Here is a 25000-nt window from a genome sequence, read left to right as displayed (position 1 = left end):
GGCCGCTGCTTAACTGAACAACCATGGAATCGCCATGGAAACCGAGAAACATCCCGGAGGTTACGTAAGGAAAGACGTCCCCGAGCGTCCCCTGATATATCCTTCCAAGAGAAAATTCCTCGCTTTGTTTTTTAACATCAGTAATTCTTGCCCTCCTTTTGCCTTTGGGCATTCATCTTGTCATTCTGTCTCTCTCTCCCTCGACGGTGGCTTTGTTTCCTGGACTATTCATGGCACGGAGGGAGCACTTGGCAGAACAGTTGTTGTTGGGCCAGAGGAAAACTTTTCAGTCGCCTGTTCAGCATGCATTCCCAAAACATCCGTATCCACGTTTTATTTGTGCCTCGTCACTAAGCGAGGCTACGACGTTGAACCCTTTCCAACACTGTTTCCTGGAACAGTCCTTATCCGTTAAGACATCAAGATCCCAACGCCCTACAATAAATGGATCGAAGTCTTTGCTGTCATTTGTTGATATATATCTTTGTATGAATATTTGCTAGACTCATACCAACCCTCCCTGCACATGAGCACACCACAAAAATCACAACCACGGGGCTGGCGGTCTGGTCCACCCACCTGTTGGTGCGTGTGAGCGACGCCCCCACGCCCGAGTCCCTCCGCTCCCGCATCCCCTCCTCGCCCTCCCCCAGGGGGTTCCCTGTGCTGTCCTGGTCGCTGCCGTGCTCCTCCAGCCGGTTCTGCAGTGGGGAGGACGGGCACGGCGACGCCGAGTCCAGCGCAGAGTCCGAGTCTCCCTCCTCCTCGTCCTCCTCGTCCTCCTCTTCGTCCTCCTCCTCCTCCTCCTCCTCCTCCTCCCCCCCGGCGACGGCGTCGGACCAGGCGTTGACGAAGCGCTGCATGCCGCTGACGCGCTGCAGCACCTCGTCCAGCTTGCGTCCGTCCGCCGCCTCCTCCTCCTCGTCCCGGCGGGGGGGCACGTTGTCGTAGAAGCTCAGCCGGCCGTCGGAGCCGGCCGAGCCCGCCGAGCCGTGGCGTTGCCGCCGGCGACTGGGGCGGCCGCCCCGCAGCACCACCGGGTTGGCGTTGCTGTCCTCGTTGTTGTTGTTGTTGCAGCTGCCGTCCTGCAGGGCCCGGGGGAACGTCCCGGGCTTGTGGCCCTCGGGGAGGAAGAAGAAGATGACGCGCTCCTGCTCCTCCTCCTCCTCCTCCACGGCCGGTGGCTGGCTGGCGACGCTGTCGCCGCGGTTGTTCCTGCGGTTCTGCTCGCTGACCCGGGGGCCGGAGCCGGCCGGGCCGGGGGCCGCCGCCGCCGCCGACGGGGCCGACTGGGGGGTCGGGGGCGTGGAGCCGGCGGTCCCGGCGGCGGCGGCGGCGACGGAGGTCTTGGACTGTTGCCGGAGGCTGAAGGGGTCGAAGCCCTCCAGGTACATCCCCCCGCGCTTGGTGGAGCCGGCCGCCGTGCTGTGGCTGCGCGCCCGTGTCACGGGGCTGGGCGTGCTGACGGTGCTGCCGCTGCTGGCCTCCGATTGGCTGCTGCCCGTGCTGCCCGTGCTGCCGTTGCTGTTCTGCGTGGAGTAGGGCACGCCGCGGTTGCGGTTGAGCGTCATGGTCTGCGCCGGGTTGCGGTGGTTGAGGTTGGCGATGTCCACGCAGTTCATGTGGGCCAGCTTCTCGTCGTCCAGCCCCTGCCGCGCCACGGGCCCGCTGATGTCCAGCTTGCCGCCACTCGGCTTCTTCTTCCTCTTGGAGGAGGAGGAGGAGGAGGAAGAGGCCGAGCGCAGGCGCAGGCTCTCCATCCTCTTGAGGAAGCTCTTGGCTCGGGAGCGCGTGCTCTTACCGCCTCCTGATCCTCCTCCCCCCCCCAGGCCGTCGTCCTCGGCCCCGCCCCCCGCCCGGTCCAGGCTGCCCAGGCGGCCCGTCCCGCCGCGCGTGTCGAAGGTGAACTGTCCTGTCGGCTCCAGCGGGGACGGCGGCGGCCCCCCGTCCGAGGTGGAGTCCTCGTTGGCGAAGCCCGAGCCGCCGGTGCCGGACGAGGAGCACATGCTCGCCACCGAGCTGGCGCGCGTGGCGCCCGCCGCCGGCGACGCCCGCGCCGGGCCGGCCGATCCGGCGCGGCTCTTGTCGTCGCCGCCCGCCCTGCCGGCGCCGCCGCTCACGCTGCCGCCGCTGTGGATGGAGCCCCCCTCGGGCTGCTCACTGAGGTCCGTCAGCACGCTCTCCGAGCTGTGGCCCTCCCGCAGGGACGCCGGCGTGGTGCCGGCGGCGGCGGCGGCGGAGCAGCTCTGGTCGTGGGGCTGGGAGGAGAACTCCAGGCCGGTGAGGGAGGAGAAGACGTCTAGCTCCTGGTCCAGGCGGGACCAGCGCTTGCTGTCCCGCTGGAAGGTCCAGCGACCGCTGATGGCGCAGGGCTCGTCCTCATCTGAGTCCTCGCTCTGGGGGGTGAGAGAGGGGGGGGGAGAGGTTTAGTGGATTCTTGGGCCAATGTTTGGGGCTGCTTTCAAACCAAAGTGGGCCGATCAAAACTTATTTGGACGCTCTACAATCAAAGTAACCGTTTGATAGGTTCAGTTTAGAGGGGCGAGATGTTAACCTCTCTCGAACACACGCACACACACACACACACGCGCACGTACGCGCACACACACACACACACACACACACACACACACACACACACACACACACACACACACACACACACACACACACACACACACACACACACACACACACACACACACAGCCCAGTTAATCTGTGTTCAGCTGAGTCCAGGACGTTCTGCCATGACCCCCAGAGTTCACCCTGCAGCCGGCCAGGCTAGGGTCAGCCCCCTCCCCTGACAAACACACGCACACACACACACACACACACAAACCGACGCACACTCCCACACACACACATATATACACACACACATAAACACACAAACACACACACACATACACACACAAAGACCACAGCGAGACACAATAACAATAACCCAAAAAGATAAGAAATACGTATGTACTTCAGGAAAACAAGTCACACACCAAAACACACAGCATACACACATAATCACACAAACACACACACACATACACACACAAAGACCACAACGAGACACAATAACAATAACCCAAAAAGATAAGAAATACGTATGTACTTCAGGAAAACAAGTCACACACCAAAACACACAGCATACACACACACACACACACACACACACACACACACACACACACACACACACATACACACACACACACATACACACGGTTCAGGGCACAGAGCACGGGAACTCAAGAGACCTAAGAGGTGAGTTCTTCACGGTTAGAGGTGGCGACCAAAGTCCATAAAACCAAACCAAAGACAACACTTTAACGAGGCCCTTCGCCCGCTCCCCTCCTCTTTGATGTGCCGGTCTTCGGTCTTCTGAGGGGGCTGTCTGCAGGACTCTCGTCTAAAAGTGAAATACCCTGAGCCACGGTGCCGTGGTTTAGTGGCTTAAACAAACAGCCCTTCTGCAGTGTAAGGGGGGAGGGGGGGGTCGTAATCCTGGCATTAAAAGACAAGGGAGAAAACGCTGTGTCTGGGAGAAATCTTTAAGACTGGTCGGTCGTAAAGGGGGGTGCGACAAAATCGCGGCCTATTTAGACGTATGTTCACTTGACAGCGGAGAAGTCACGCTCTGATATTCTCTATTGTAAGAACACGGCTTTGTATGCGTGCATGCAGCCAGGGGAATTCGGTGTGCGACTCCGTTTCCAAAGTTGAAAAGTCTAACCATTCGCGTAATCTGTCCGGGATTCTTCGTTCTCCGAATGGGATTGAGGACATCAATGGCCCAACATTGTGCAAGGTCTTGTGTAAACCGGAGTGATGTTGCAGATCGGTGATGTTTTTCCCAAACATGTGAATGAAGCAGCACTCTCTTGTATTAGAAAATAGCCAAGCGCGACGGATCTGCCCTTGAGGTACATCAGCCGTCTTTTAATGTCTTCTCAACAAACCACGGCCTTATAATTACTTATCAAGAATCTGTGGTTTCTTTGATTCAATAAAAAGGGGAAATATTAACGAGCCCTACCATACACATTGAAAAAAGGTTTATGGGGGACGCGGGAAAGGCTCTGTGCATTTCCTTTTATGGAAGGCCAAAGGTATGAGGAAGTATTTGAGGAGTAGAGCGGGGGGAACACGTTTTGGGTGAGGTAAGTGGCGGGAGGTCCTTAGTGAACGCAGACCCCTTCATTTGAACCTGAAAGCGATCCGACCCCGCCCGGGGGTCCCGTCACCACAAAGCCGTCGATGGGGAATACAGCACCGTCGAGATGAGAGGAAACTGCTCTACCCTGTGGCCCTTAGTCAGGTTTGGCACTCAGATATACAAGGTGGGGGGAAGAGGGACGCTTTGGGTGGGATGTGTGTGTGTTCTAATGTGTAATGAACATTATGCCTAAACAACCCACTTACTTATTTTATGCGTGTGCCTACGTGTGTGTGTGTGTGTGTGTGTGTGTGTGTGTGTGTGTGTGTATGCTCTTTCGTTTTAGGACAATATACGTACTTTAACATCTTCGCTTTTTTATTGAATGTGTGTGCCAACATTTGTGTTTGTGTGTGTGTGTTTGTGTGCTCTTACGTTTTATGAGCAATATGCCTGAACAACCTCACGTTGTTATTAGATGTGTGTGCCTACGTGTGTGTTTGCACTATGTGGGTGTATTTGTGTGAGTATGAATGTTTGTTTTGGTGTTTCTTGCAACAGCTCCAATGAAAATTGAGGCATAGAGTGCGATTTAAAGCCCAAATCACTGTTAAACATTAAATTGGTACAAAGTAGACAAATTCATTTAAAATATAAGTACATGGCTGTGAATATGTATGCGTGTGAGTGTTTGAGTGTGTGTGTGTGTGTGTGTGTGTGTGTGTGTGTGTGTGTGTGTGTGTGTGTGTGTGGGTGTTGGCTTGCGCAAGGCCACTTACTCTCTTTCTCTGTGGCGTTATCTCTAGTCTCATGAGAGCACATTTGTTGAGGGTATTCAGCCTCCTGTGAACACAAACACACACACACACACACACACACACACACACACACACACACACACACACACACACACACACACACACACACACACACACACACACACACACACACACACACACACACACACACACACACACACACACCAGTTAAAAACAAGCCTTTAGACAATCACATATTTCAACCGGAGACCTTTTTAACCCCTACCACAGCTAACATAAGAGCGACAGGAAACAGGAAGGAGGGAAGGAGGAAAGAGGTGACAGAGAGAAAGAAAGAATAGAGGCTCGGAAGGAGAAGAGAGGGGAGAGAAAAGAGGTAGTAATGAGCTGGTGAGTGAAGGAGCCCAAACATAAGACGGAAAGACAGAGAGAGAAACACACACACAAAGAGAGAGAGAGAGAGAGAGAGAGAGAGAGAGAGAGAGAGAGAGAGAGAGAGAGAGAGAGAGAGAGAGAGAGAGAGAGAGAGAGAGAGAGAGCGGGAGAGGGAGAAGAAGAGGGAGGGAGGGTGGAGGAGCAAAGAAGGGTCACACTGCGTCTCACAAGAATAACCAGTGGGGAACATGTGGGAGGATTGGGACTTAAAACATGACTTGAGGGAGAAGGGAAGAGAAGAGGTAAACCGAGAGAGAGAAAGTGAGAGAGAAAGAGGGGAGAAATAAAAGGCACCAGAAGAGGCAAGCAGAAGTAGAGAGAGAGAGAGAGAGGGAGAAGGAAAAGGAAGAGTGGTGGACTGGGGCAAAGAGAACTGCTGGGGGAGCAGCTTAGCCCCCCCCCTCTCCTCCTTCAGCCACCTGGTGGGGAGGGGCGCTGGGCGGAGATGGGGGGGGGGGGGTTCTCCCTCTGGAGGGCAGATCATGTGACAACAATGGGGGGGGGCGGGGGGAGGCATGGAAGGATGGAAGAGGGAACTTGTGCTGTGGAGGGAGGGGATGGGGGGTGGGGGGGGGGGGGTCTGGCTTGGCAGGAGACGAGACGGGGTGGTGGGATGATGTCTTCCAGATGTGCGAAGGGGGAGACCCCTGCTGTGGTCTACAGCTGGAGCCTGATAAAGGAGCCCAGTCCATTAAATAGTCATTATAGACTGGCTGCTTGGAGCCTGGGCCATAGGCCACAACACACAAACGGACCCAGGGACCACTCATGGCTTACCCCTCCCCCCCAACCCCCCTCCCCTCACACACGCCCCACCAATATCAATAGGGGTTTTCACGTTTTGGCAATTGATGTGTAACTTTACAATGTGCCGAACACAACTCATCCCTTTCGATTTGGTTGGAAATGTATTTTCATTATGACTGCATTAAATTTATACTGCTGAATCAAACCCGGGTGGAGTTTCTATGGTAGGTTATGACGTGTTTATATCCCTTTACCCTCCAATGGCTGAGCTGTTAATGGGATTTGACTGACTATTGTTCACATTTATAGTTTTAATGGTAATACTGATTGATAAATATATATTTATTTATATGTGTGTGTTGTTATCACATAATGAAGCACAGCCGAGGTCCAATTGAAGGAAATCCTTTTCCGTTTGTCACTAAAATAGTGCTTGACAGGACCTCTGAGCAATTAATCGGTACGAGAAGAGGGGAGTTTTCAGAACCTTCAGAGGTATTCAACCCATATCGACTCCCCAAACCACAGCAACATGAGTCGTTGCATTAGACTGTGTGTGTGTGAGAGAGATAGTGTGTGTACATTCTTGTGTGTAAATCTGAGATTCTGTGTTTTTATGTCCGTGTCTGGGTGTTTTTGAGAGTGTGCGTGTGTGAGTGTGTCTGTGTGTGTAAATGTGAGATTCTGTGTTTTTATCTATGTGTCTGAGTGTTTTTGAAGTTGTATGTGTGTGTGTGTGTGTGTGTGTGTGTGTGTGTGTGAGTGTGTGTTTTTGTCTTTGTGTGTAAATATGAGATTCTGTGTCTGTATGCGAGTTTGTGTGGGTGTTTTTTACAACATATGTGTGTTTATGTGTGTGAGTGTGTGTGTGTCTGTATAAATGTGAGATTGTTTTGGTGTGTCTGTGTGTGTGTGTAAAAAGGCTCAGATGGATCTGATCCTCTTATCTTCTTCCTCTTTCATTGGATCAGAAACCCTCGATCACGCCCCACTTTGAAGCTCAGCCAGCATGGAGTCATTTGAGGGAAAATCAGGAGATAACGAAAAAGGAAAACTAAGAGAGAAGAAATATAAGGTGAAAAGAACAACCCATACATGGAGAGCCAGAGAGAGAGAGAGAATGAGAGAGAGAGAGAGAGCGAGAGAGAGAGAGAGAGAGAGAGAGAGAGAGAGAGAGAGAGAGAGAGAGAGAGAGAGAGAGAGAGAGAGAGGGAGATAAAGAAATAGAGATGGAAACAAAGAGGCGGAGACAGTGGGAGAAAAAGACAGAGAGAGATAGAGAGAGAGAGAGAGAGAGAGAGAGAGAGAGAGAGAGAGAGAGAGAGAGAGAGAGAGAGAGAGAGAGAGAGAGAGAGAGAGAGATAGAGAGAGGGAGAGAGAGAGGGAGGTTTTGTTCGGAGGCTCACCTGCAGAGCGCCTCGATGGCGTCTCGGTCCAGGAAGTCGTGATCTCTGGTGACGGAGGAGATGTCGATCGGGAACTGGGCGTCTGGACCAATAACGTGGTAGAGAGACACAGGAACAGACAGGGAAAGAGAGAGAGAGAGAGAGAGAGAGAGAGAGAGAGGGGGAGAGACAGACAGACAGACAGACAGACAGACAGACAGACAGACAGACAACGCAAGATTAACAAGATCATATTCCTACCAGTGATAAGATCCCTGTGCTTAGATATAGCTTAAGATACCCTCCCCCCCCCACTCACCAACCTCCCCCTCCCTCTCAGCCTCCCCCACCCTCTCAATATGAATGGGGTCCTCCACCCTTCCCCCCCTGCCCCCACCCAGCCGAGTTGCACAGCTAGGAGAGGAAGTAGCGTCTTAGCAGGCCAAACAAACACAGCTGCAGCTTGCTTTTAGACCTCTGTGGAGGGGTGGAGAAGGTGAGGGGGGGAGGAGGTGAGGGGTGGGGTGGGGTGAAGTGGGGTAAGGGTTAGATGGGGGCGAGGGGGGGTGGATGGAGGAATGGCACTAAACACTCAGGCCTTCCAAACTGATGCTGTTTCCTCTTTGTTTTCGACCTCTTTATATTATCGCTTTTATCACTACCACAGTTGTCCCTGGTAGTTCTTACATTTCTACAAACTTAAATTATAATCAGCAACATTTCTTCAACTGTTACAGTATAAGTACTTCTTAACAAGGTACATTCTAATATATTCGAAACAAATTCAAGTTGCTTGGGGAAAAAAACATCTGCCATTGACTTAATAATACCAAGTAGTCAACTGCATTGTATGTTTACAGTGAGTAATACAGCTCTTCCACAGGGAATGTTACGATTCCTACTTCTTAACAGCAGGAATGAGCGGTTCTATCGCCAGGATCTGTGATCTCTAGGTGAATGCAGGTGGCGTGCCCAACGCTTTGAGTCTCGCAATGTGATGAGTCAACCGCGTTCTGATAGCCACAGGCCTCGGCAGTGATAAGACCCTGACCACCCACCAGTCAGAGGGGAGACACGCACCTCGGCAGTACTGTACTGAGTGACCCACGGGGCTATCTTTGTGAGCTTATCCTCCCTGAACCTGACCACACAACAGACACAGGGGTGTGGGTGGGGGGCGGGGGGGGGAAATAAATTGTCTTTTGGATACAAGGGAAGAAAAGGGGAGAGAGAAAAAACTTCACGATGAGTCTGTGTTCAAATTCCATAGCTGGCTGTGACTAAGCTGGCAGCAGATCTGGATAAATGGGGGTTTCAGAGTGTGTTTGAATGTGAGTGTGTGTGGTATGCTGTCTTAGCTTTATCCCCCCCGTCTAAGGGAAAAAAGAAAGGGAAGGAATAGAAACGCTGAAGACCTAACTCTGGCACAGCCAGCTAGGTTCTCTGGGAATAGAACCAGCAACATTTAGAGGGCTGGCTGCCCGTGGCCCCGATCAGACAAAGGGCATTTTGCAACCTGAAAATATGCAGTGCGCAGTTCACTCCCTTTTTCTTTAAATTTCTGCCTACAGTAAAAAAAAGAAAAAAAAAGAAGCAGCTCGCTAGGTCTTTTACCACAAGGGGCTCAGTAAGGCAAAAGCGGTGAGGAAAAAACACTGCACTGTCATTGGAAACACTTTAAAAAGCCGCCCGAGGCTACTAAAACTCAGTGTCTGATGGGGGCCCGTGGTTGTATAAATACTGTGCATATTGCACTATAGAGGGGCAAGTCACTCTCAAGTCTAAGGTATGGTTAACTGCGTTCGGTCAATGTTCATTTGAAAGTGGAGGAAGAGGTGGAGCATTGTCCCTGTACAGATTCTGGCTGTGGGTTTTACTTTAAAACTAGTAAGTTCTTGTTTGGTGTGTGTGTTTATCTAGTGTGAGCTGTGGTCAGGATTATGAAGAGGGATTTAGTTGTTTATCTACCTGCTCAGTGAAGTAATGCATTGACGCCAAGTGTCAACTCATACCTTACTCCTCAGGAATGTTCTGGAGTGTGAGTGTGTCTGTGTGTGTGTGTGTGTGTGTGTGTGTGTGTGTGTGTGTGTGTGTGTGTGTGTGTGTGTGTGTGTGTGTGTGTGTGTGTGTGTGTGTGTGTGTGTGTGTGTGTGTGTGTGTGCGTGTGTGTGTGTGTGTGTGTGTGTTTGTTTGTCTGTGTATCTCAAGGTTTTGAAAATTATTTTACAGAACAATTCTCAACAATTAGCTTAAAAAACATATATTTATCCCGTCTGAAGAAACTATAATGAAATACATGATAACTATCACTATCATGTATTTCTTTGGCTACTGGTGACTGTAAAGCAGTCCATGTGTTTAATTTGGAAACCTTTGCAACGACACAGCAACATAAACAATCCACTGTATTAACACCTCCATGAGAACCAAACGCTGTGACTCTGGGATAATTTCTCACCGTGTTAGATTATAAGTAATACTTGTTCAAACGTGCTACAGTGTTAGATTAGATACAATGCATACCAAGGGAGAATTATAATCTCCAGGAAAAGCAGGACACCATACATTGAAATAAGAGGGCAGATAAAACGAAATTTATATCTAATTCTTCAACAGAGAAGAATCACTTCAACGTCCCTAGTGCTTCATGGAATGAAGGGGCTCTGATAGAAGTCTGATGGGAGCATGATCGGGAAAGGTCTCATAGGAGCATGAGGGGGGTTCTGTATTGAGTCTGATGAGAGTATGATGGGGGGGTCTCATAGGAGTATGATGGGGGGTCTGTATGGAGTCTTATGGGAGTATGACGGTGGTGTGATCACGTTGGGGGTCCATACCTTCATAGAGCTGTGCGTACTGGGGGAACCCTGCAGCCCTCAGCCAGGTGCACGCCTCCTTGGCTTCTATCTCTGCAGATACGGGAGACAGACAGAGAGGGGGTGAGGCCATGTGGGACACAAGATTTATCACTTCATCAGGACATCTGTCGGGCCGGTGGGAGGGAAAGAGAGTGAAATACATCCCAACATAACCTCAAACATCTTGAAAATAGATATACACAGCTACTATAAATCTGAAAGTAGATCAAACATATGATCAAGTCTAACAGCAAAAGATGTACAGCAGACAATTGATTTGATTTTCCAGACATGAACCCTTTCACCTTTTTTAGCCATCTCTCTCGCCACTCAAATGATGCACACGACACGCACGCACGCACGCACGCACGCGCGCACGCGCGCGCGCGCGCACGCACGCGCGCACGCACACACACACACACACACACACACACACACACACACACACACACACACACACACACACACACACACACACACACACACACACACAGCCCAGTAAAGCTCAAATTCAAAAGCACCCTTTACGCAATTTGTGAAAATAGGCACCCCAGCACACACACAAACACAAACACATACACACAAACACTTCTTTAACACACACGCAGAAACACTTCTTTAACACACACACACACACCCTTCTTTAACACACACACATGACTGTCCGGACACTGAGAAGTGTCCAGCATCTCATTTACAGTGTGTTGACATATTGTCAAGGGCTGACTGACAGCCCCCTCCCCTCCTTTGGCAGGGGGTGTGACATTTGGGCTTGTTCTGCTAAGTACCCAGAGTGGAGGCTAGGGTTTACTGTGTGTGTGTGTGTATTGGAGTGGGGGTCCTCCCGATTATCTGCAGAAGCTCTTTAGATCGTATATGCCAAATGGCAGCCGATGATGGGCTCTTCTGATTGGCTAATGCTCCACAGACACAAGTTTGGACAACCGAGACGGCAGACGTAGACTCCCCCCCCCCCCCCCCTCCATCACCGGCTTCTGATCCCGAAGGAGTATCTGACTTTACGGTGGGAGAATATCAAGTATGGTACTAGCTCCATATTGAGAATGAACTGCTGCTACGGAAGCTACGTAGTTCTAGACATCCTTAAAGACCCTGTTTACAGAAGGTGTGAACAGTGTAAGTGCAAACGTTGCAGACAAACTCAAGTTTACACAAGTTGACCTCAAATACTGTGGTTGAATCCTGGGTGCAATCTTTGCTATCGCCGATTACCACGTGTTTATATCCCTTTTGCCTTCGAGTGGGAGAGTCTGCGTCTGAGTGTGATTTCACTAATTATTGGTTAAGGGATGCAGATGGTTAGCTCCCTCCTTAGTACAGCAAGAGAGAGATAGAAAGAGAGAGAGAGAGAGAGAGAGAGAGAGAGAGAGAGAGAGAGAGAGAGAGAGAGAGAGAGAGAGAGAGAGAGAAAGGTTCCACCTCATTTCAGAGCTAAATGGAATGGCTCCCATTTCTAACTTTGGCACAAGGACACACGAAAGCAGAAAAAAAGCAGCGTGTAGCGACCACAGAAGGAGGACAACAAATTGATTTTGTTTGGTTTGAACACAAGACAGACAGGAAGAGAGGAAGAAGGAACGATAAAGAGACAGCAAGACAAGGAAACGATAGAAAAAGAGCGAAGAAATAACAAGACGGATAGGAGCAGGACAGATGACGGATAAAATGCTAAACCTTGACGATGAAGCGACCAGGTACCAGACTCTCAGCGAGGGAGAGACACGGAGAGAGGCAAGAAGAAACAAACCAGGCGGCGGCCCTTAGAGGGTCCCAGAGTCTGAGCTTGAAGCGTACACAAGCATTTACATACCAACAACAAGCCCAGACGGCAGACACAGCTCTGGCAACAAGGTGTGACGCGAGCGAGACACAGTTCTCCCTCCCCAGCGCGCCAGGAATTCCTCGAGCCAGCCCGGTGACACCAGCATGTAAACGGGTGTCAAACAGCATTAACAGACATGTTTTACAGCTCATTTGTGTTACAATAGAGGCCAGCTTCTCTCTCTCTCTCTCTTGACTGGCTGAGAATTCCATAGGTTTTCTGCGGTGGTGTTTCCTGGGGCCAGTACCGGTACAGAGTAAATTGTGAATGAAAGAACACCTAACATTCTTGGGGGCCGCCATGTTGCATGGGGTTGTGGGATGCGTACGCATGCATGTGTGTGTGTGTGTGTGTGTGTGTGTGTGTGTGTGTGTGTGTGTGTGTGTGTGTGTGTGTGTGTGTGTGTGTGTGTGTGTGTGTGTGTGTGTGTGTGTGTGTGTGTGTGTGTGTGTGTGTGTGTCTGTGTGTGTGTGTGTGTGTGTGTGTGTGTGTGTGTGTGTGTGTGTGTGTGTGTGTGTGTGTGTGTGTGTGTGTGTGCGTGTGTGTGTGTGTTTGCAAAGGCCAAACTCATGCTTAAGCGCAAACCAATAAGGAGACATTTGAACAATTGTAATGAATATCAAAGACAAGCTGACATGGACCTCCCTGCCCACCCAACACAAATCAAAGACGAGCACTGGGGTATGCTATGGTTTAAAGCCAGGATTAGCTACCTATTTCTTAAAATGTATGTTACCCTGTTACAGCTATGAGAATTACTTATGGCTGGTGACCCCGAATATTGTATGAAAGTATGATAATATAATACTAAATAATAGTCATTAAATATATATTCTAAGGTGATGCGAGTTCTCTACTCATATTACACACTCAAAATATGTTTCTGTCTTTTGTTTGCCTGCAGGAAGCGGACAGGGGCATCTGGCACAAACAACCTAACAATAGAACGCCAAGCTTACACACACACACACACACACACACACACACACACACACACACACACACACACACACACACACACACACACACACACACACACACACACACACACACACACACACACACACACACACACACACACACACAGAATGCATCAACAATGCATACATCTGGGCTGGTACAAAAAAAACATTTCCGTTGCATTCTTATGGTGAGACAGAAAAGAGTCTGAATTAAATAAGATAAAATAATTGAACATAGACCATTTCACTTCGTCGCCCTGATGCTTGCCCTCACCATTCTGGGTTTTAAAGGGTGTGTGCATCCTTTATATTCTGCACTTTCACACCATTCCACCCCATATTCCTCATCCCTAGCCAGGCAACTACCTCACTTCCTCTTCCTGCTTCCCTCACAGGAAGAGACAACCTCCCTCTCTGAGACCACCCGGCCCCTGAAGAAGCCCCACCCTGGCTTGTCTTGGGGCCCGGAGAATCGGCGGGGAGCCGGCCAAGGCAAACAACGTCTCCGGCGATTGTGTGTACCTAGCTAACGTCGTCGTAGCGGCAGGACACAATGAGACTCACCGCAATATTGAAGCACTTGTCAGTTGGCTAGGCCGGCTTTTCTCCCACCCCCTTCTGTTGGCTAGCGATTAAAGAAGGAGGGACGTTGAGTAACATCAGTTCCTCCTCTGGTCCGAGGTCGTGGTGTGTCACACTGACATGCTGTTCCTTGCGGGCAGTTCTTTTGAAAACGCCAGCTACTGCTATGCCGCCACACATTCCTCCCGTACATCTGGTTATCTTGTAATTAGGTGCCTCACTGTTTGGAGCACAAACCGATGCTCCAACGTCCTCAAAAAGATCTTCAGCTGAACCAGAAATCACAGAAAAGACTGCCCTGTGCTCTCTCTCTCTCTGCTGTTTTATCCCCCAATGACTTTAGACGCAAAACAGTGGGAGGTTGACCCAGCATGGACATTCCAGCAGCATCTGTGCTCACACACACACACACACACACACACACTCACACGCACGCACGCACGCACGCACGCACGCACACACACACACACACACACACACACACACACACACACACACACACACACACACACACACACACACACACACACACACACACACACACACACACACAGAAAATGCTTGTGTATGTATAAACGCTGAACACTTTATCTTTAACCCTATCCCTTTCTCCGAATTAACTCTTATTCTCTGTTGTTTAATAGTGCTGAAGAGACAAAACTACAGAGAGACAAAACTACATTTCTCTGTTCATACACACACAACTCAAGACAGATACACATGAAATACCGACACATGCCACATACAGGCATACACTACATACAGAAACAAACATCACATACAGAAACAGACATCTCATACAGACACATACTACATACAGAAACACACATCCCATGCAGTCACACACTACATCCAGCCACACATATCACAATTCAGACACGCACGTGTGCCCCCGGTAGCACAGTCATTTGAATTTGAGGTTTCAGAATCACACGTGAAGGTAAAACTATAAAATTCCAGAGCGGCTACTCCAGTCCCATGATGAGCGGACCGAAACACATCCAGGTCCCCGGGTCTCTGTCTGTAAAACAATGTTTTATGGCTTCAACAGTTATCGAGGAAACAGTTCTCATAAGATCTCAGGGGGGTTCCCAAACTGCTGTAACGACATTGTGGCATTATATTTGCCTTGGCTGATATGAACAGACTGACGGAAACCCTTGAGGTGCGAATACGTGTGTGTGAGATTGTATGAGTGTGTTACCTGGTCCAGGCAGTGTTTGTGTGTGTGTGTGTGTGTGTGTGTGTCCGGGTCCAGGCATTGTGTTTGTGCAGGTGTGTATGTGGGTGTGTGTGCGTGTGAGCATGTATGTGTTCTGGTCCAGGCAATGTGTGTCTGTGTGTGTGTGTGTGTGTCTGTGTGTGTGTGTGCGTGTCAGTGTGTGCTCGATGTGTGTCAAGGCTGATTTTACAGCGGTGAAAGACAGCCGTATGGAGAGTAGAGAGAGGGAGCAGCACAGAGGAGAGCGTAATCCTAATAGAGATCTCAGACGGATCACAAGGGGCGGGGGTTTATTTTGGAATGCAGCCAAAATTGAACTGCTTGCAGGGGAGGGGGGGGCGTGGGGATTGGGGGGGGGGGGGGGGTCGGGGTTGGACCTAATCCTAACCCCCTATGTCCACTGTTCAGTTCTAAAATTACCCCCCAAAAAAGCACCCTGTGGTCTTTCTCTCATCTCCCTCTCAGTTAAACTCTGCTCTCCCCTTCTCCCTCTCTCTCCCTCCTTCTCTCTTGATTTTCCTTCCCATCCTTCTTCTCAGTTCAACTCTGCTCCCTCCTTCTTCCTCCCCTCTTTTCTCTCACCTTCCCTCTACTCTCCGTTCAACTCCGCTCCCCCCTTCTCCCTCTTTCTCTCTATCCATCCCTCTACTCTAATTTAAACTCGGCTCCCCCCCTCGCTCGCTCTCTCTCTTTCTCTCCATCCTTCCCTCTCTTTCGCTCTCCTACTTCTTCCCTCTACTCTCAGTTCAACTCCACTCCCCCCTCGTCTCTCTCTCTCTCTCTCTCTCTCTCTCTCTCTCTCTCTCTCTCTCTCTCTCTCTCTCTCTCTCTCTTCCTGTGACAGGAAGTTCTCACAATCGGCGGCCAGAGTTCCCCTCCAGCGCGGCGGAGGCAGGTTGTGGTCTGGCCTGGGTGCCGGCGGCTCCCGGGTCCACGTGGGCGTGGGTTGAGCCGGCTCCAGCAAACAAAGCAATCTGCCCCTCACCTCAAAGACTCTCTGCTCCGTATACGGCAGGCCGGAGGTCAGCGATCTCAATACAACGAATGAAGGCTTTGAAGTCCTCCGATTAGGGCCGACTCACCAACCATCGGGTTCCCCCGTTATCAGGGTTTATCTTATCCGTATTTACCGGCGGGGCGGGGGGGGGGGGGGGGGGGAGGGGTCTGGGAGTGTAGGCTGTCAAACAGTGTAACAAGCCCCATCAGAAGGTTCTTATCACCTCCAGCGTGGCGCCCTCTGCGTCTCAAGGGGCCGCCGAGTGTGGCGCCCAGACAGGTGAGAAGGAGAGCTGAAAGCAGCTCCTGGGGCCGATGGCGGTCCGGACAAGAGAACCGCTAAGGTCGCGTCTGCACCTAGCATATCGTCGTCTCCGTGGCGACAGGGGATGGGGCGGAGGAGGCTGGTCAGAGTGAGTCCCACAGAGGAATGTCAACACGGCTTGGTTTGAGGGGGTGTCGGGTGGTGGGCTCATCTGCCCTTCCTCCATGGTCTTCACGGAGGAGCAACGTGAGACGGTCGGGGCCAGAACAACCAGAACACCGCCATCTGGCTGGTTGAGGGATCCAATCCCCAAGGACCCACACAACACACACACACATACATACACACAGGCTCACACAGACCAGAGGATAGTTATAATGAACCATGCCGTTCCATAGTACCACGCCACATACCCACCACCTGTCAGCTGACACACACACACACAGGCCGCCATGCAAGAGTGACAGCGTAGAAAAATAAAGAGATGGAAACTGAGAGGGAGAAAGAGGGACATTGAGAAACAAGGAGAGACAATGAGAAAGAGAAAAAGAAAAAAACGAGATAGAGAAATCAAGAGAGAGACGAAGAGAGACCAAGAGAGATATTAAAGAGAAAGAGAGACCAAGAGAGATGTAAAGAAAGAAATAAAGAGAGAGAGGGAGACCAAGAGAGATATAAAGAGAGAGAGAGAGAGAGAGAGAGAGAGAGAGAGAGAGAGAGAGAGAGAGAGAGAGAGAGAGAGAGAGAGAGAGAGAGAGAGAGAGAGAGAGAGAGAGAGAGAGAGAGAGAGAGAGAAAGAAAGAGATAGAGAGAGAGAGAGACAGCTGGCCCAGATGGATCAACGCAGGGCTAACTCAAAAGGTCTCCCAGCTCCCCTGATGACAGATTTATTGTCTCTCAGAGCTCCACCACTCCTCAGATCAGGTGACCAGAACCACGGCCCTCTTCACCCCTACGGCCCTCCACCCTGACCCATCAGGAGGGGGTGGGGGAACCGGTCCTGTCCCCCGCAACCATCAAACCAACGATAGACAGTGACAATGATAACCCGGCTGCGTGCTGATCAACATCAAGTCAAAGTTGCGGCCAGGGGAAAAAAATGATGGGTTGAGAGCACAAACACTGAGATACCTGGGTTTCTTCAGAGGACAGGGTGTGTGTGTGTGTGTGTGTGTGTGTGTGTGTGTGTGTGTGTGTGTGTGTGTGTGTGTGTGTGTGTGTGTGTGTGTGTGTGTGTGTGTGTGTGTGTGTGTGTGTGTGTGTGTGTGTGTGTGTGTGTGTTTGACTGTGGATATAAATCCTTCAGATAAGGCCCCAGCATACATCCTGTTTGACAAAAGAAGCGCAGATGGATGCTGCAGCAAAGGCAAGACCCTCCAGCCAATGCATGGCAGGAAGACAGACAGGAAGTCGGTGTTATGGTCGGTTTACTTTTTTGAAAAAGAGAAATTAACGGTGGAAATAAAGTTTAAACCATAAGAAGCAATTGGTATATACAAATCCCTGGTTATACTGCTGCTCGTTGGCCGAGCCAGCTGAATATTGGCTGGTCTTAAAGGACATTAAAGCAGGGGGTAACTAGTCCCTCTAAAACCTACGGAGGCAAGGTTTCCCTCGGGCAAACAGCCGAGGGTAAAGAAAATTGTCACGTTTCGTCTCCCAAAGTCGTCTTTAAAATAAGGCCGCATTGAGCACTCAACAGACGCTGCTCCTCTCAAAAGGTCCGGGCAAAAGGCCATCGAGTCCCTCTGACTAAACGCAGCCTTTGAGAGCGCAGGAGCAGGCGTTGTAAAAACATAAAACCGCAAACGCATAGGCAACGGTATTGCACTTAGTTGACCCACAGTTATAAATGTGCAATACATCCACCACATGGAGATGGGAGAATAAAGCCCAAACCAGGTTTTTTTTCCACTTATCCCCGTCCCCTGGGAGCAGTGTCCGCTCTCCACAGAGGGTTGTCTGACAGCCCGCAGCGATGCTGCGCTCACCAGATCTCCTTCAGATTGAGTTCGCATAGCGGACAGGATTCAGAAAAACTACCCTAAGATTTTAATAAACTCGACCTCATTAATCACCAACTTCAGCACTCCCGATACGGACAGACGTGCTTTCGGTATCCGTTAGTTGAATGTGCGTTACAATTATTTTTTTATGAATAGATATGATATTCAATTGGGTTTCTACTTACGAGTAAGTATCATTTCGGATGCCTGGGATCTCGAGCGGGTTAAGAATATACTCCCGTGTTGCGCTCTTGGATGCGACGGGTGTCCCGCGGAGGGGCTAAGGAGTCCACCTTTAGGAAAGAGCCCACATGATAGATCCAGAGGACACGAAAACCACCGATTCAAACCGCGTTCGGCACCAGATACATCCGAGAGTTTGCGCGACGCGGTAAATCCATGTTTTTAACTCTTGTACGTGTTCGAGTGAGTCAGTAAGTGAGAGAAGTGTTCTCCCGACGGCTGCTGACACGTATCCTGCGAGTGTGTGAATGAGGCTGGGAGCTGGAATGTGAATGGAGCGTACTGGTGTGAATCAGGCTTTAGGAATGGCTCATTCAGCCGTGGCTCCACCTCCAGCTGGAGCAGCCCACCTGATACACACCCCACACATACATCCCCCCCTCAGGATATAGCGCCCTGGCCCGGGACATGTGGAATAAGGTGAATTAGTCGGTTCATAATAACGCATTCCAGATTAAAGCGTTATATGACGCGGCTCTGATATGGTGAGAGCCGTCCAATGCGTAACCGTAACGCGTTGGACATGTGTGTGCCGGTTGCCTGTGAAAGTCCGTGCACATCGAAATGAATCAGATGTGGCTGTCATGATTGATTCATTGTGGAATTAACATAACATAAGTAATTTCCGTATACTGACAGCGATGTAGTCTTGCAATTAATGGCCAGCAACGATGTTCGGATTTACTACACAATAACAGGCATATATATATAACAACAATACCACGGACATCAATTAATTAACAATTTGCTAACAAAAGTAGATGTAATTTGAAGTTGAAGACTGGGCTGTTGCCGCAGGGAGCAGCGGCTGTTCACGACGGCGACCAACTCAATTCAAACAATTCAATGATCGGCATGCCATTTTAATCAGCCTACCTCTATTCCGTGTGTTCCCTGTGTCTCACCCGAAAACACACCTCTCCTCACCTCGGCTGATCAGAGAGGAGCCAGACGGTCGCTTCGAGTGGACGGAGATTCATCAAATGTCTCTTTAGTTGTCTATCTCCACATCCCCCTGTGCGCACTCTGCGCGTCTAGACGCACGTCGAACTGTTAAATCATTCCTCATCTCCTAAAAACATACTTCACTGCCCGTCTGCAGACATGTTTACTCTCGTCTGCGGTTTGAATGACTTCCAGAATTGAAAGTGATTCACAGCCGAAGGGCCGCCGTCTCCACCGGTTCCCTCGCAGGTCCGCCCCCCCCCCCCCCCTCCCGTCCCCGCCACCCCAGTTTGCATATCATTAGTTAAACAACGTGGCAACAACTTTGAGACGCTCCTTTGTTACCAGAGATTAGCCTGAAAAGCGCAAGTGGGGCCGTGAAGAGAAAAGCAACAGTGACCACAGTGCAGCAGGTATGGTAATGCCCTGTTTCGAGCCGTGGCCATGTGCACGGTGAGATACTGGTGGACAGGCGCGAACGGATTCCCCAGTGAAACATCGAGTTGGCCGTATTACTACACTATGCCGTTTGGGACGCCTATCCATACGCGTTACAACGGTTTGTCCACTGTTTGTTCAATGAGGCCATGAGCATTAATTCTTTGTCTTTGCACTGGTTCGACCAATCCAACTGGATGAGTGAAAAGGCAAACTAAAGCTAGTCCCTTTGCTAGTCACCAACCAGTGTTTTTTTTTTTCTTGGATTGTGCCATCATTTCACTGCCCTTTAAAGAGTGGAACAAATTACATTTAAACACATTGAACGCTTTCAATGGCCTCGCTACCTCACCTCATCTGACCCCTATCCAGTCCAAGCTCCCCCCAGGCCCCCTCTACCTCTCCCTCTCTCTTTCTCCCTCCCTCCCTCCCTCCATGTTCATCTTCCTGCCATATCGCTAGGTGGCATTCATCTGGTGGGTATTAATAATAAAAACGTATCACCATGGTGACGGCATGGCTCTGAGTCAGGCCCGGTTCTAATGGTCTGGATAGAACCAGCAGCGGGAAGGGAACCTGTGATCCAGAGAGAGGGAGAGAGAGAGGGTAGAGAGAGAGAGAGAGAGAGAGAGAGAGAGAGAGAGAGAGAGAGAGAGAGAGAGAGAGAGAGAGAGAGAGAGAGAGAGAGAGAGAGAGGGAGAGAGGGAGAGAGGGAGAGGGGAGTCGGACCCAGAGAGAGAGAGAGAGAGAGAGAGAGAGAGAGAGAGAGAGAGAAAGAGAGAGAGATACAGAGAGGGAGAGAGAGAGAGCGAAAGAGAGAGAGAGAGAGATACAGAGAGGGAGAGAGAGAGAAAGAGAGAGAGAGGGGTAGAGAGAGAGAAAGAGAGAGAGACTGAGAGAGAGAGGGGTAGAGAGAGAGAAAGAGAGAGAGAGTGAGAGATATGGTAGGGAGATGAAAATGGAGAGATGGAGGGAGGGAGAGAGAGAGAGAGGGAGGGAGAGGGAGGGGGGGAGAGAGAGAGAGAGTGAGAGAGAGAGAGAGAGAGAGGGGAGAGAGAGAGAGAGAGAAAGAGAGAGAGAAAGAGAGAGAGAGGGGGGGATGAGAGGGAGAAAGAGAGAGAGAATGAGAGAGCAGGGGGGATGAGAAGGAGAAAGAGAGAGAGAAAGAGAGAGGGAGAGCTTTAAACCAGCCAGAGGAAACGATGAGGCACAGACTTGCCGGCTGACCGAGCGCCAGAGAGAGTGTGTCGCCATGGTGATTCACCATGTTCCGCCCAGCGGAGGATACGAGACGCCATCCCGGAGGCTCCCAGCGCGTGCCAGGCTAGCAACCCGAGCGCTCACAGCGCCGAGGTATTTAGCAGAGGCTTTTAAACTGCTTGACAGATGTGCGTGGTCTAGGAACAGGTAAAGGGGTCACAGGGCGTCCTGCTTCTCAGCAGAGTCCTGCACGTTCAGCCGCCGACACTCAGGGGTAGACCAGAGCCAAACAACCAGCCCAGACTGTCCTGCACGCAGATCATTGACGGATTACTGTGAGTGGTCATTTAAGTGGACGCCTTTATCCAACGAGACGTAGGGAATTTTTGGTGCGACCCACAATCTTTTCCCCGTAGGAGTCAAACCAGAAGACTTATGGTGCTCCCTGGTTTCGGTTCAAATGGAAGGGTGCTTTGACCAATGGAAACTGTGGGCATGTTAAGCTCTGTGCATATAGGGATAATAGAATTTCCATAACTTCCATAAACACTGCAATTTGAACCAATTTGTTGATTGGAAGTCACCCCTAGTTCCCCCCAAACTGAGGCGGGTGTGGCGGAGACGCTGCTGTTCCCCCCCAGTGGTCACCGAGAAGAGACGTCAGGATAATACAACAGTGATGTCTGCCTTTTTAATAATCAACAGGGGTAGATGGTTGTTTCTTTTCTTGCATAGTCGGCGGCGGGGCCGCAGCAAAACATCACGGGGTCGGGGCAGATAGACGGCAGAGTCACAAGGACCGAACCGAAACATCATCAATCTCATGTGGCTATTTGTCACACATGAAAATAAATAAATGTCAGCCGTTTAAAATGGATGATGAAATGATTGGGAATGGCTGATGTCGGAAATTGGACGGATTACATGGGTGAGGTAAGCGCCATTCCATGAGTCATGCAGAGTCATCTGGTCGCTTTGACTACTTTTATACGACCAAAGGAAAATAACTAGTGTGCGTGTGTTTGCGTGTGTGTGTATGTGTGTGTGTGTGTGTGTGTGTGTGTGTGTGTGTGTGTGTGTGTGTGTGTGTGTGTGTGTGTGTGTGTGTGTGTGTGTGTGTGTGTGTGTGTGTGTGTGTGTGTGTGAGTGTGTGTGTGTGTGTGTGTGTGTGTGTGTGTGTGTGTGTGTGTGTGTGTGTTCAAGGTATATGTTATTCTTGCGACTTTGAAGTGTCAGTGTATACTACAAAGCATTTGCGATCATTTGTACTATACTATTTACTAAACTACTTCAATTCTAATTATATAGAAGTGGGAAAAAAAAGTCAGAAAAAGCGAGAGACAGAGCGACAGAGAGAGAGAGAGAAAGACACACACACACACACAACCACACACAGAGGTTGCGTGGAAAAAACACAAGGAGGGTCAAGATAAACATAAAAAGGCCAAACGATCAAACAAAGTTAATCCGCTCGTACCTCAAAGGGTTCCCCAACCCGCCCCTTCTCAGATTCTCCCCGTAGGAAACCCGGACTACCCCAGCGCACCCTGAGACAGACTGGGGCAACACCCTCTGCACTCCTGCACGCTGGGGCTTTCATCCCCACGTCCCCACAGACATAAGGGTTTAGTGCATGTGAGATCAGAGACAGAGACCTGCCTGCCGCTGGCTTCAGGGCACACAGGGGGGCTTCTGTAAAACGGCTGCTTCAAGCTGATTGGCTTGATCTCTGTCATGGTGCAAATACGTATCAGACACGCTTCTGGATAAGTAGCTGGTTAGCTTGGATGCAGGTAGGAAGTGAGGTGTTTTTGCAACACAATGGTAGCTTATTAAGAAGAACATAGGCTGGTAGTAGCAAAAGTGTGTATGGTGTTTGATTCCCTGCCGAAAGGCACAGGGTTTGATGCCCTATGTCCGCAGCCTACATGTAGACATTACCCTGACCTGCTCAGATATGTGAGTTCACTGAAGGACACATTCGATGAAGTCGTCCAAATGACAAAATGGTCAAATAGCAATATAAAGGCACTGATTGGCAGTTGTTTGGCATAAAACATTCGGGTAACGATAAGGATCGACTGTCGCTGGTCGAGGGTGCTATGATGGAACTGTTGATTTGCCGCCATAAATTCCCAGGTAGTTAAAGTTCCAAAGTCCTACATCAGCAAAGCTGCAATTCTGTAAGGTAATTTAAAGTTTAGATCTAAACAGCTCAGTGGAGAGATGTAATCTGGGTTGATGGAAAACTGGGGGCCATTTCTATTTTTCTTGTGGAGCTTGGTGTCATGCGTTGTAAACTTTATTGGGTGACCCATGACCCCAGGCAGAGGGAAAGCAGAGGGTGAGGAGAAGGAGGGGGGGAGAGAGAGAGAGGGGGACGGAGAGAGAGAGGGAGGCAGGGATAGAGAGAGAAATAGAATGGACAGAGAATTAGAGTCTGAGAGAGAGAGAGAGAGAGAGAGAGAGAGAGAGAGAGAGAGAGAGGTTTTAAAAAGAGAGAGATAAGGACAGAGAGGGAGGGAGGGAGATAGAGAGGGAGAGGGAGAGAGAGAAAGAGAGGTTTAAAAGGGAGCCAGAGTGAGAGATGGGGACAGAGGAAGAGAGAGAGAAACATAGAAGGACAGAGAGATACATTGAGAGAGAGAGAGAGAGAGAGAGAGAGAAAAGAGAGAGAAAAAGAGGGAGAGAGAGAGAGAGTGAAAGAGAGAGGTTTAAAAGGGAGCCAGAGTGAGAGATGGGGACAGAGTAAGAGAGAGAGAAACATAGAATGACAGAGAGATACATTGAGAGAGAGAGAGAGAGAGAGAGAGAAAGAGAGAGAAAAATAGGGAGTGAGGGAGGAAGAGAGAGAGAGAGAGAGAGAGAGAGAGAGAGAGAGAGAGAGAGAGAGGGAAAGAAAAGGAGAGAGAAAAAGAGGAAGAGAGAGAGAGAGAGAGAGAGAGAGAGAGAGAGTGAGAGAGAGGAGAGAGAGAGAGAGAGAGAGAGAGAGAGAGAGAGAGAGAGAGAGAGAGAGAAAGAGAGAGAGAGAGATGTTTAAAAGGGAGCCAGAGTGAGAGATGGGGACAGAGGAAGAGAGAGAGAAACATAGAATGACAGAGAGATACATTGAGAGAGAGAGAGAGAGAAAAAGAGAGAGAAAAATAGGGAGTGAGGGAGGAAGAGAGAGAGAGAGAGAGAGAGAGAGAGAGAGAGAGAGAGAGAGAGAGAGAGAGAGAGAGAGAGAGAGAGAGAGAGAGAGGGAGGAGAGAGAGAGAGAGAGAGAGAGAGAGAGAGAGAGAGGGGGGGGGGGGGGGCAGCCTTGGGCTCAGCCTTCAGAGGGTTCACTGGGCGGACATGTTGGGCCAAAGGAGTCCAAACGCCCCAGGGGGCGTCAACAAGAACTCAGGGACATAAACCCCCCATCTGTTAGCTCACGTCAAAACACTGCAATGACATCACTCGCAAAAAACACACTTTCATACTTGGCTTTTAAGTGACGTATTTTTTAATATTTGTATTCTAATGTCTCATATCTTTAATTGTATATATTTTGTTATTTATTAAATACAAATATATACTTGAATAATATTTTACCAGCTTTTTTATTTATATATATTTTAAATATTTGAATGTATCTTGGAAGCAGTTGCTATTATTGTGGGCGATCAAGCACATTGCAAACTTTGTTTTACAAAGTGCGCCACACAATTACAGATTATTATTATTAAGAGTGGTTTGGGACACAGAAGATGATACAGGACCCTCGTAGCATCATAGTGCTCAGGGTTAGCCTGTAGCCGCTAAACAAGCCTGTATTGATGGCTGGCCTGTTTGTTTGTTGTGTTGTGACAGTTTAACTGACAGAGGTCGGTCAACTGATCCATCTGAGGCACCCAGACCAGGTTCTGCTGGAGAAAGTCCTACTTGTCTCATCCTGTCGGGGGACACTGGTCACTGAGCT

General features: G+C 50.0%; 1 protein-coding gene across 1 annotated transcript in view; it reads right to left on the bottom strand.

Moving 5' to 3' along the window:
• dlc1 (DLC1 Rho GTPase activating protein) overlaps nucleotides 1-25000 on the bottom strand; it is a 98316-nt gene that overhangs the window by 13772 nt on the left and 59544 nt on the right. Inside the window, exons 6-9 of the mRNA XM_056587219.1 lie at nucleotides 10335-10406; nucleotides 7519-7600; nucleotides 4931-4994; nucleotides 580-2396 (exon numbers count right to left, since the gene is read on the bottom strand). Coding sequence (XP_056443194.1) covers nucleotides 580-2396; nucleotides 4931-4994; nucleotides 7519-7600; nucleotides 10335-10406 — 2035 coding nt within the window. The remainder of the gene's footprint in view (nucleotides 1-579; nucleotides 2397-4930; nucleotides 4995-7518; nucleotides 7601-10334; nucleotides 10407-25000) is intronic.

This window comes from Gadus chalcogrammus, chromosome 3 (assembly GCF_026213295.1).
Source record: "Gadus chalcogrammus isolate NIFS_2021 chromosome 3, NIFS_Gcha_1.0, whole genome shotgun sequence".
Classification (NCBI taxonomy): domain Eukaryota; kingdom Metazoa; phylum Chordata; class Actinopteri; order Gadiformes; family Gadidae; genus Gadus; species Gadus chalcogrammus.
This window is presented reverse-complemented; position numbering and strand designations above follow the sequence as displayed.